The sequence below is a fragment of the Carlito syrichta genome, unplaced genomic scaffold, assembly GCF_000164805.1.
Source record: "Carlito syrichta isolate Samal-C Ts95f unplaced genomic scaffold, Tarsius_syrichta-2.0.1 Scaffold315162, whole genome shotgun sequence".
In the NCBI taxonomy this organism is placed as follows: Eukaryota; Metazoa; Chordata; class Mammalia; order Primates; family Tarsiidae; genus Carlito; species Carlito syrichta.
Window position 1 is genome coordinate 26,273 of NW_007259258.1, and position 13,123 is coordinate 39,395.

At 40.9% G+C, this 13,123-nt stretch overlaps 1 protein-coding gene across 1 annotated transcript; it reads right to left on the bottom strand.

Annotated features, from left to right (window-relative positions):
• Window positions 1-268: 268 nt before the first annotated feature.
• Window positions 269-11,905, bottom strand: CD164 (CD164 molecule). Its single transcript, XM_008072409.1, has 6 exons — window positions 11,875-11,905; window positions 11,089-11,178; window positions 9,482-9,553; window positions 8,215-8,250; window positions 4,887-4,946; window positions 269-2,771 (listed from the first exon to the last, which is right to left on the bottom strand). The coding sequence occupies exons 1-6, from the start codon at window positions 11,903-11,905 to the stop codon at window positions 2,605-2,607; spliced, it is 456 nt and encodes a 151-aa protein (XP_008070600.1). The 3' UTR covers window positions 269-2,604.
• Window positions 11,906-13,123: the final 1,218 nt, after the last annotated feature.

Below are 13,123 nucleotides of genomic sequence, written 5' to 3' on the forward strand. Positions count from 1 at the left end.
GTATTCTTCTCACAAATTCTTGGTAGAACAGAGCATAATTCCAGCAGTTTGTGAAGACCAACTTGCATGTCACTCCCAGGCAGACCAAGGCCCCCTCCAGCCATCACCCCAAGGGTCTGTCCTCCACAGCAGTTACTATTTGCTGATCTAGAGGAGCAATGACAACTGAGTAGAAAATCCACCCCCAATTGGACTGATAAGGTAACCCACTAGCATTAAGTTTCATAATCAAAATGCAACAATACCTCAGTCAATAAAAAACAATTCGTTCAATAAACATGTAGATTTATTTGAAATCAGTTTGGTGTGTGATACAGATTGGTTTTGCAGTTTTTAATGAACTGAAATAGAAATTTCTAAATACAGCAGTGTCTGCCTGTGCAACAAATATCTGTAAGGTAAAATAAGGTATTTGATAGACGTACATCTGCATGAACAAATCAGATGAAAAATCTGAAAAGGTTTCTATATACCTTCTGGATTAAAAAACCCAAAAATTATTAATGGCTCAAGATACTACATCGTTAAAGGAAGGGGGGAAAGAGTGAAAAGGCTGTGAGTTCTGTTGTAAGAGCTCATCTGTAGACTTGCAAAATCTAATTTTATATTATGCTTTTGTTGTTAAGAGCAGTGCTCAAAATTACAGAAGCTTCAAATCAACTTACATTTTCACAAAATTTGCTACGTGTTGACGTTAATGTGTGGCAAGGAATTCATACCAGGTAAATGACAATTACACAGTTGTAGCTAATTTTTGCCACCTGGGGAGAAATGGAAATTCAGTGTATTTTCAACTGATCTTTACAGCACTCACTAAAAACTAACAGCCATGGCACCATAAATTTTGTGAGGTACCTAAAGTATTACTACTAATGGAAACACAAAGATGTGAGGTAAACCTACCTTTTCCCCAAAACCTTTGAAGCCAGAGATTTTAAACAATTAAGGCACTTGAAAACATTAGGTGTATGTACAAATGTGCAAGTAAAACAAACTTGAGCTGTACCAGCAAGTAACAAAGAAACAGTACATCTTCATTTTGAGAACCTTTAATATCGTTATCTAAATGCAAGGAGTTTCAGTTTATGAAACAAAGCAATTTGTCACTTCCTACTATAAAATATATACTAAAGAAAGTAAAACAAAAAAACTTTAATGACTTAGAAAAGAAAAAGCCCACTGTAAACTAATTAAAGCCTCTGAAGTAATCCAATGTGTCAAAGGCAAGAAAGAACCAACCCTCTAAAACTGAAAAAAAGCTAGTGCTTTAAAAGAAAACTATAAAGGTATGTATGCTGACTATACTATAGGAATTGAAACCAAGAATGGGGAGAGGAGAAAGAAAAAGAGAAAGCACAGTCTATTTATCCAGGGCAATCATCATTCAAAATCTACAGTAATCTGATCAACCAAAAATTCTTAGGTTTTCTGAAATTACATTGGTCACATATGACATTTGAAAACGTAAAACGATTGTCTCATTTAAATAGTAAATGATTCTAAAACAACTTATGTCCTTCTTGCCTCATGAAAGAAGTTACTTTTTTAAAAAGCTGGGTGGAAATTTTTTCAAGGTACAATAGTGTTAGGATATCTTTTTGAAGTACAAAGGCAAATATAATTAAATTGATTTTATCACTATACTTTTCAACAGCCATAAGAAAAATGTTGGGAGGTTCAATATATGAAGGCTTTCAATTTTGTATAATATTCTTTAGCATTAAGCTTCTCAGCTCTGAAATAAAGTAGATAAATTTTCAATTAAATATTAACAGTATGACCTCTAAAAAGCAGCTCTCCGACTGCTCACATCAACATTACACCCTCAGACCAATCCATGCTCCTTCTTGTGAGAGAACAAATCACAGCACTCAGCTGCAGCCTACCTTCCACTCTGTCTTTTAAGGCACAATTCTTTATTTTCTCATGACAAAAGGTGCTTTACAAGTATGAACAATAACCTGTTATACATTAATGATTTGTATCCTTTCCATTAATTTCTTTGAATCTGGAATGTAACTTCCCTGTGTGGCATCTTATTTCTAATGTAGAAAAAAATAACTGTTATTAAGCAGAAAATTTTACTCTAAGGATAGTTTAGTACTACTAAATTTATAAATTTATTCTTTTTAAAATAATAGTCCCAAATCCACCTGATCAATACTCATTTGGCACACTCGTTTTAACTCTGTTCACTAAATTTCATCTTGAGTTTGGATGAAAATAATGCAGCTTTCAGGCTTGAAAATGACATTTAAACTGCCAACGTCATGACGCTGTCTGTACAAGACAACGTTTTCTATCACTTACAGGTTACATTTGGCATGTCAAGAAAAAAAAAACACAATCCCACAGCAGCAGCCATTTAAAATAAAAGAAGACAGCCACAAGGATTCATGCAGAATATTTCAAATACTCCTGTTGAACATAATGACTTAACTGGTTTTTCTTCAAGGATGAGGCCCCCAAATATCCTATTTGCATCCTCTGGAAATTTAAAGATCCTGGAATAGCGTCTCCCAGTGGGACATCCTGGAAGGGTGATTTTGGTTTCCGTGAGTTCCATGAATGAATCGCCAGTCCTTGTTAACTGAATGGGTCTGTTTACAGAGTGTGGTAATTTCGTTCTTTAGATTTGCAGAATTTATAAAGAAAGAAAATTACAGCCTGCACACCCAAGACAAGGACAATTCCTCCAATGAAACTGGCTGCATCAAAGGTAGACTTCCGCACAGGCTGTGAGGTTGGCGTCAAAGTGGTGTTTGGTGTACCTGTTAGATGAGATAGGAGAAACAATCCCCAGTCAGTCTCAGGATCCTCTACTGTAATCTCAAGACCCACCTGAGCTTCTGTTTTGCCATGTGTTAAGCTCTAAGATGTCCCTTCTACTGAGTTAAGTCTTTACTGCTAGAATTTATCCCTAATTGAGGAAGACAACATTCATCAACTCCATTTCTCATTCCATCCAAGGATATATAGTAGTAAATGCTGCTACACAACTTCAAATAAGAAAACAACAGAACCAGGTTCTCCTGGTATATAAATTATGCCCTGGGAATATATCGAGCCCTTTTAAAATATGCAATAACTTCGATCTATTTTTAGTTAATTGCTAGAATACTAATATTAGCATTTATATTGAAAATTCATGACTTTTGAATTTAACTAGATATTATTATATAATAGAAATATATAATAGAATAGAAAGAATTCTACTATAATTTTTCAAGTTTCAAAAATAATCTTAAGAATCTACAATGTATAATTTCAAGTAAAATAACTCGTCATTAAAGGCAAGCTCTGTCAACAAATTTTTCATTACGAGAAAATATTACCAAGTCAAGGAAAAAATAACACAAAAGTTTGAATTTCTTTTCAGGGATTATGTTTCAAGAAGAAATGAGGACACAATGAAAACAAACTAAAAAAGCACCATTCATTTTAAGAAAAAGCAGTTTCATATTTAAAATTAATGTTACTTTTTACTTAAGCATACTCTCAAGTGACCACTGGTTCTGATAGCTGTACACAAGCCAGCCAGCTTCAAAATTAACTACGACTGTTTTGCGTTCCCCCTTGTGAAGATAAAACGGCGTCACTGAAACTGAGAGAAAGGGAACTCAAGCATGAAGCCAAGAAATAACAAAAACATTCACATCAGCATCGAGACAAGTTTATGTTTTTTAACAAATGTTTTTAATAATAGAGATGGGGCCTTGTTATGTTGCCCAGGTTTGTCCAAACTCCGCCTCAAGTGATTCTCCTACCTCAGCCTCCCAAAATGCTAGTATTACAGGCCACCACACCTGGCCTAGACAGTTTTTCTTAAATATGGTGAGAGGAAAGGATTCCTAATCTGTGTACTTATGCTGTTTGTGACACAACCCACATATATCATTTCAATAACAATGTGTCAAATCATTGGCTAATAGCAAGTTAATTTTCACAAGCACTCTCAACAGTTACTGAGAAATGTTAAGAAACAGTAAGAAAGATGATGAGGATCTAGTAGAGATCCTGGTTTTTTGGACTTTTCTCAGTAAAAAAAGATGAATATAGTATCTTCACTCAAATTGCCATAGTCTAATACACCACACAACCAATCTCTAACAATGATCAGCAGCTACAAATCAGATTTCACATACAAGTTGTTCTGAAAAGGTTTAGGAAAACATTAGTACTTAATTCTCAAGTGTCAAGCCAAATGTGATTACACACTTAAAAACTACAAGAAAGGCCAGGTGTGGTGGCTCAGGCCTGTAATCCCCAAACTCTGGGAGGCTAAGGAGGAAGAATCACTAGAGCCCAGGAGTTCGAAACTAACCTGGGCACCACAGCAACACCTCGTCTCTACAAAATAATTAGCTGGGCATGGTGGCACACATTTGCAGTCCCAGCTGCTTGGGAGGCTGAGAAAGGAGGATCACTTAAGCCCAGGAGGCTGAAGCTGCAGTGAGCCATAACTGTCACTGCATCCTAGCCTGAGTGACAGAGTAAGACTCCAACTCAAAAAATTAAAAATAAAATAAAAACTAGAAGAGAACTCCAGCAAAGTTATCACTATTGCTCTATCAGTTTACTGGTTTGGTTTCCCCACATGTAAGAGTGAACTTCATTCCATAATCGTACACAAATAAAAATGGAAAATGACGGTATAAGTAATAAGAGGCAACATCATACACACATTGACATCACTGTTAGTTTAAAAAGCTTCAATTGGTCAGGCACAGTGGCTCACGCCTATAATTCCAGCACTTTCGGAGGCCAAGCTGAGAGGACTGCCTGAGCCCATGGGTTTGAGACCAGCCTGAGCAACTTGGTGAGACCTCATCTCTACAATAAATTTCAAAAAATAAAAAGTAAAAAAAATAAAAAGCTTCAATTACCTGTTGTAGGAACCGAGGTTGTAGAAGTTGTAGAAGGGGAAGGCAGAGTTGTGGTTTTAGCTGAAATGAAAACAAAACGTATTTAAAAACCTTAAATTTCTAGCTTCTCAACATCTTTTAAAAATAATGCTACCAACTTCAACATGCATTCCATTTTTTTAGAGACTAAAAGTCAAATTTCAGTTAATGGTTCACTAACATATCTACACATTCAAGAATACTGCATTTAAATGTATTTTAAAACAGCAATCATAAAATTTATCTGTTAATATCTATGAATAAAATTTACATATACACCTGGATAAAATTTGCAAGAACTTCATTATGCCTCATTTCTACAAACCCCCCGCCCCAAAAAAACAGCAAAGCATAGTGGCATATGCCTGTTAGTCCGAGCTACTCAGGAAGCTGACATGGGAGTAATAGTTGAGCCCCGGAGGTCAAGAATGCAAGTAAGCCATGATCGTGCCACTGCACTCCAGCCTGGTCAACAGAGTGAAACCCAGACTCAAATAACATAAAATAAAAGTCCAAGGATAAACGCTAATCTACCACATGCACGAGACCAAAATACTATTCAATGATTCCTCTAAAGAATGCAAACTGAGAATCAGTTTGATTTCAAAATCATTTTGGGAACTGAAACACTCTTATTAAGGGAATATCAAACTATCAGTGTATATTATAAGGTGTCATCTATAAGAGTTCTCATGCAGTATTAGAAAAAAAGGACCTGAATATAGTTTATACAAATTAGCATTTTCCCTACCATCCAAACAGCTATTAAATTAATTCAGTTTGCTAGAGCATTTCAAGGTTTTATTAAGAGACTATCCAAGTCAGGATTCAAATTTTTAGAGAGGGTGCTACAGGAGTCCCTGGCTAACAGTGTTCCTTATGTGTCCCAGGAAATAATTAAGTTAGTCAGGCCTCATGATGCAGAGGCTTCCCAGGAGGATCTGCTTACTCTGGTGGGCAGCTAGGAATAATTTAGGGGGAGATGAGGAAGAGTAATCACATGAGGTTTTTATGAAAAATAGAAGGTGCTTTCCAATGCTCAAAACAGTTTTTGAACTTGTCCATTCTGATGCTTTTTAGTGCTTCTGCCGTTTTTTTGTTTCACCTCTCCCACGTGGGCAAAATGTTTTCCTTTGAGGATTTTCATCCCGGGAAGAAAAAAAGTCAATTGGGGCCGGGTTCGGTGCCTCAGCCTGTAATCCCACGCCTTTGGGAAGCTGAGGTGAATGGATCGCCTGAGCCCGCGGGTTCGAGACCTGCCTGGGCAGCGAGACCTCATCTCTACAATAAATCAAAAAATCAGCCGGGCGTGGTAGTGCATGCTTGTAATTCCAGCTACTTGGAAGGCTGAGGCGGAAGGATCGCCGGAGCCCAGCAGGTCGAGGCTTTGGTGGCTGGGAGCAGCCACTGCACTCCTGTCTGGGTGACAGAGTGAGACTCCAACTCAAAAAAAAAAAAAAAATCAATCGGGGACAAGACTGGGAGAATAGGGAGGGTGAGGCATGGGGGTCATGCCATTTTTGATCAAAAACTGCTGAATGCTCAGTGCAGTGTGGTAAATCACCCATCATGAAAAGGGTTAACGCGCTGAATCTCCAAAAAAATTCACTGAAACAATGTAGCTTCTCACAACAACACTAGCTGCTACACAGATACCAATGGGTTCCTAGAATACTTACCTAGAGGGGGAAGCCTGTATTACAAAGGGCCCACCCTTCAAAAGATAATTCTGTTTTTTGGGGGGAGGTCCCCCTCATACAGCCCATGGAAAGAGACCACCTAAAGGTTTTTCAAGTAGTAAGTGTCAATCAACTGATGCATTTTCTGTAGCCAAGTCCTGGCTTCCCTTCACTCTATAGAACCAAAGACAGATAAAGCAAGACTGTTCACAGGGGGACCCAGGCTATAGCAAAACACAGAGAACTATATCAAGAGTAGACTCAAAGGAGAAACAAGTGGAAGCAAACCCACAATGGTTTTGGGGAAACTGTCTCCTCCTCTCTTTCTATTCACATCCCACCTTTGGGAGGTTTGTTTTCTTCCTACAACTGGGCTTTCAACAACCTTTAACAGCCTCCTTAGACTAATGGGTGCTGTTTACAAGCACAACATGACATTATCAGCTCAAAGTAAGTTTGCAGCATTTGTATTCTTCCACGGCATAAATATTTCCACTGGAGCCAATTTCATGTTACCAACATGGTATTACTGAACCCAGGCTCGGGAATAGCTGAGCACCATTGGCTATTACAAACTGGTCCAAGCCAGTGCCAATACACCACGTGTCCAAGTCTTTTTAAAGTAAATGCTTGTCCTCATTACAGCATCTGACTACTTTTTCCTTTGAAAAACTAGACCTACAACCACATACTGTTAGTTTCTTGCACGTACCTCTCAGGGCTTTCTTACTTCCATGCTACCCACTACACATGCCTTTCTACAAGTTCCAACACACTGTGTTTACTAATGCCTTTCAGTATTCCTGTAGCAGACAAAATGCTGGCTTACTTCTGTCCCTACCATCTAGCCTAGGACTTGTCCTGCTAAAGATACATTTAATATTGGTAAAATGTTAACTATTTATTCCTCCTATCAAATTAGTGAATTTTTAAAAGGAGATATTATCTAAGGCTGTTGAAGGGGGTGGTAAATACTTTTTAGTTGTTGACAAAAATGAAAATCATAAGTATTTCTGGAAAGTAATCAGTACAAGAGTCTTAAAATAATCACACTCTCTGACAGAGGAGTTATGTCTGAATCAATCCTATCAGACATAAATACAAATACAATTCCATAAAAGATGTTCACTTCATGGACAATGAGAGAGGACCTAACTGTTCAATCCAGAGCAGGGTGGGGCAAGTGTACAGCAAGGCTTCCAGCAAGAGGGGAAATGCAAAGGTGCAAATTTTATAAAAAGTGTGCTGATTTAAGGACATAGAAAAGACTGGAAGAAATTAATCACTGAAAACATTTTGGTGTACCTCTGAACATTGGGTATTACAATTTCTTTTAGGCTTCTGTATTTCCCAAGATTTCCACAAACTCCATAAAAAGGAGTTTGTAAACTTAATGTATAAAGCCTCAGCAAATCTGCTCAGATTCATGAATGTGAAACACTGGAGTTATGTGTCCCTGTCACAAACAGTACATAATGATGTAATTATTGTGACCCAAGACTTTAAACAAGTCTTTACTAATTTTTAAAAGTATACTAACAACTTTTAGATATTTAATTACAAAAACTATATGCATCAAGAAAACTTAAAACTACCAAAAGACAGAAGAAGAATCAATCTTCTTTAATTACCTGTAGAATTGGTTGGCATCGGAGTGGCAGTGGGCACTATTAAAAAACAAACAAACAACCATATATATAAAGCTGTCTAAAATATCACAATCTAGAATGCTATTTCCCAGCCTGCAATTATTTGAGCACAACCTTCACAATTTTTACAGCACTGAAATACTCCCTGCAGAAGAGTCTGACAGGTGCCCCGACCTAATCCCAGTCTCCTCGTTTTTAGAAATAGAACCACTGATTTTTAGAACGCCTCCCTTTCTCCAGGAAAAACATTTCCTGGTCTCCCATGCATCTAGGTAGCACGAGTAACTTCTAAGAAGCATCCTTGAAGTACAAACAGACTCTCTTATCCCTTCCTTTTTCTGCTGGCAGGAAAATCAATATGATGACTAGAACATGAGCACCCACCTTGGACAGTAAAGTCAAAGCTATTTTTGAGAAACTAAAGAGTAAAACCTTAAAGGAGCCTGAGCCCCTAATGGCTATACAACTGCTACAGCCAGAACTTCCTTTACATGAGAGAAGTAAATCTGCACATTGCAAAAGCCCTTGTAATCTGAGGGTTTATGTTCTTCACAACTGAAACTAATTCCAACTGGTACATCATCAAATAAGAAGTATTACTTGTTCAATTGTTCTTAAATCAATGTTTTAAAAAATGTTGTACTTAATCTTGTCTCTAAGCAATAATATCATAATATCACATTAAAATAACTATTACTATGTGCCAAATAAGGAGTGTAATTTTCCCATTAATTTATAATCTCATTAGCAAAACCAGTTGTTTCAACGAGGAATTTTAACACTTTGCTGGGCAAAGAGCAAAGGTTAAAGAACAGTCAAGTTTCTCAAATTAAAATATAGTACATGGATATAGACAAGGTTCATTTAGCTAAAAGCACAAACTATGCTGGAGACTAAATGTAAAAGTCACCAGCTCCATAGACCCCAAAGTGCTAGAACAAGGTTGTCCAGACCTATAAAGATGCAGATAGTCTAAACTGCAATGAATTCCTGGAAAAGTTTAAATTAAAAAAAAAAAAAAAGTAGGGGATGAAGCATCTCTAATTACAGCATTTCACAGAACTAAATCATTAGACCAAGCTTCAAAAGATCATTTTTAAAATCAATCAATGGGTGTACTATTCATATTTCTAGCAAGATGTGCATTATGGCAATGCCTCAAGCAAAACATCAAAATCGGGCTTTCTGAGGCAATGATCTACCTCACTTCTCTGTGACCAACTACCCAGCAGCCGATAGCAATACTTACCAGAACAGAACTCTGTCCTGTTCACCACATGACAACCACTAACTGTTGAATTATGTGAACAGTAGCTCTCATCTGTTATGGGGGAAAAAAAGAGAGAGACAGACATCATCAATCACTCATTTATATTATTTTGAGCTTTGCTACTAAGCTCTTAAAAAAAAACAAAAAGAACAAATGTTGTTACTCTTCTTTTCCTCAGGATCCCTCCAAATTTTATCCTTTGAAAGTTCACATGAATATAACCAACAGATAAATCTGAAACACTTAGATCTCAGAATTGTGGTACAACCACTGTACAATCAAGAGAGGCAGCCAGCCAGGTGCGATGGGTCACGCCTGTAGCCCCAGCACTTTTGAGAAGCAGAGGCAAGAGGAATGCCTGAGCCCACTGGTTTAAAACCAGCCACGTCAACTTGGGGAGACCTCATCCCTACAATAAATCAAAATATTAGCCGGGTGTGGTGGCACACGCCTGTGGTTCCAGCCACTTGGAAGGCTGAGGCAGAAGGATCACTTGAGCCCAGCAGGTCGAGGGTTGCGGAGACTGGGCGACAGAGAGAGATTCAGACTCAAAAAAAAAAAAAGAAAAAAGAAAAAAGAAAAAAGAGAAGCAGCCACAATCTACAAAAGAGGGAAGAGTCAGTAGAGACAAGTGACCAGGACCATTCAATGAAGGCTCTGTAAACGGAGAAAGTGCCCACAGCAGTAGAACCTCTGTTAGCGTTCACTGCTCTAGGCTTCTCTACTTAAAAACAGCTCTCCTAGGAAGGTATCTTGGTGCAAGAGTAAGGGAGTAGCCCTCCCCAACAAATCTTAAAGCAGAGCATGCAATCTCCAAATTTCACCAATGCCTATACACTGCCAGAAAGGAAGGGGCAGGCATATCCTTTAATTCCATTTTATAACTTAAACGAAAAGAGACACTTCTATAATAAAAAAGTTAACTTAGCTCCAAATGTAGCTACCTTACCTTAATCTTGAAAAGCTTTTTGAATTTTATTTAGTGATATAACTACTTAATTTTTCACAAAGACTAGAAAAATAAGTAGCTTTGGCTTTTCCTTTTCCTTTTTTTTTTTTGAGTTGGAGTCTCACTGTGTCACCCAGACTAGAGTGCAGTGGCCGCTCCCGGCCACCGCAGCCTCGACCTGCTGGGCTCCGGCGATCCTTCCACCTCAGCCTTCCAAGTAGCTGGAACTACAGGCATGTGCTACCATGCCCAGCTAATTTTTTTGATTTATCGTAGAGATGAGCTCTCACCAAGTTGCCCAGGCGGGTCGCAAACCCGCGGGCTCAGGCAATCCACTCACCTCGGCCTCCCAAGTGCTGGGATTTCAGGCTGAACCACTGAATCTGGCGGCTTTTTCTTTATTTAAAAAAAACAAAACAAAAACTAACCAAAGCCAAAAACTGATAGCCTAAAGAATCCAAGGGGGGGGAGGAAGACAAGAGATTTTCAGAGCATGTTAAGTAACTGGACCTTAAAGAGGTTTTGGATTTACAAAATAAACTGTGCACACTATCCCAAATGTCCTAGGTGATTTTCAAATGTTCAAGAATTAGAGTATCTGCATCCTCAAAATTGTAGTAGTCCCAAAGTTTCTTACCTTCTTTACATTCTATCCAAAAGCAGGTATTATTATTAACAGTGCTAGCATTGAAACAGGAAACGCAGCTGTTGCGGCCTTCACAGGTTTCTGGGGGCAGAGGAAGAGATGGATGAAGTGAGTCAATTGGTATCTCATTTGAGTGCACTACTTGCCTTTTTTGAACAACTAGCATTTTACATACAGTACCAGAATTACTAATTCATGGAAATGATAGCTGTACATGTTAGTTTACTAGGAAATTCCAATTCTTGCAACTTATGAAGCTGTAAATAAACTTATTAGAAAAACACGCTCATACCTCGTGGTACCTGTCTAAACATCAGGGACAACTATTTGAAAGATACCCCCAGCCACGCTTGGCTTCTCAAAGCATCCTTAAGACATAAAAATATTGGAAAGAATGCTGTGCTACACTGCACAGGGGAAATCACTGCCCCTACACTTCAGATAAAACACCGGACTTTTAATAATAATAGCTTTGTCAAAGGTTGAACCCAAGCTCCAATGATGTCCATTCTGCAAACGAGTGGATTTCCCAGGGGCTCTCGACCCACAGGACCCTCCACGACGGGAGGCAGCACCCGGGAGACCACGCTGACGTGAAATTCAACAAGCTAATACGGTGTTTGTCAACAGTTTATCCAAAAACAAGTACTCAGAGAGGCTGATGGACAAGCCAAAGCCAGGACGATGAGCGGACTCCGCTTCCTAGAGGCGCGACGCCCCAACAGACACCCTCCCTGCCGCCCAACAGCTCGCAGAGGCCTGCGCTCGGCCCCTCACCTCCCGGTGCTATTAGGACCGAGACGTGCATGGCGGCCGGAGAAGGGCTCACCAGAAAGAAACAGGCTCCTCGGGAGATGAGGACTAAAACGCGCGTCGTGCTCGCCCACGGCGTTGCAGAGCGAGTTGTGCGCCCCGCACTGAACTTACAGACCGCACCTCCGCAGCCACGATTTCCGGAAAGCGCAAAGGACCGCCTCGGCGTGCACTTCAACCACACACGGGCGGCTGTGGCGACATTTCCAAGCTTCTCTCTCTCACACGGCTCTGACACAAAAACTGCCGAGTAAGCCCGAGAAAGAACTATTCCGCCCCGTCATCTTAAAAGCCGTGGCGCCGCGCCTCTCGCATTGTGGGCAGCTCACGGACCTTCCATTCTAAAACTCCACCACGGCACCGTCCTGAAGCTAGCAGAAGCAAAACCCTGAACTGGCCGTGTGGTTTATTACATCAAACGTCTATACACGCTAAACCCGGAGAAGGCGCCATAGAACCACGTGAAACCTCGCTCAAGGCACGAATGCTCGGCGATCCTGGGGTCACGAGGCCCGGTGACCCTCGCCGGTGTCACCTGGAAGCTGCCAACACCTCGTGACCTCCGTGCCTCAGTTTCTTCCCCCGTGCTGTCACGGATACGCCGATTTCTGCTCTGGCCAGCTCTGCCAGAGCTCTGGCCGTGCCTGCCCTGGCCAGCTCTCCTGGATCACAGAACGCGAAAGGTTGAGAAAGTCCCCAGATCCGGGTCGGGAAAGCGCCTCGGCCTGCGGCTCCCTCCGAGGGGCCACCACCCATCTCCCCGTGTAGCCTCGAGGACTCGAAGCAACCCACGCGCAGCCCGAGGCGCCCCCACGCGTGGGTCCTTCCGGTCCCGGGGCAAAGCCTTCACTTGGGTCGTGCTCGAAACGCAGAGGCGTCCTCTGCCCACCTGCAGTCAATGTCACCACATCTCAGGCGACTTCACCTCCTCAGACTCGAGTCTGGGATCGACACGACCAGAGACGCCTCTAAGTTTCCATTTCTCCAACCTCCGGAGAAAGACACCCCCGGGGAGACGCCCCGAGGGGCTGGACGCTCAGCCCCGTCGGCAGTCGGGTCTCGCCCCGTCACCCACGGCGGCCAGCGCGCGCGGAAGCCACGTCCCCGCTCCCGAGCCGAAATGGAGTCCGGGGATTACGAGGCCCCTTCCGGAGACACCTGGACGCGCGGCGCTCGGGGCCGGAGCCAGCTCCTCCGCCGCGGGGCCCGCCCG

Coding starts and splice junctions, on each gene's coding strand:
- CD164 (XM_008072409.1), bottom strand. CDS start 11,905: ATGCACGTCTCGGTCCTAATAGCACCGGGAG. Junction 11,179..11,874: donor GGTCCTAATAGCACCGGGAG/GTGAGGGGCCGA, acceptor CTCTGCCCCCAG/AAACCTGTGAAGGCCGCAAC. Junction 2,772..4,886: donor AACCTCGGTTCCTACAACAG/GTAATTGAAGCT, acceptor CTCATCTAACAG/GTACACCAAACACCACTTTG.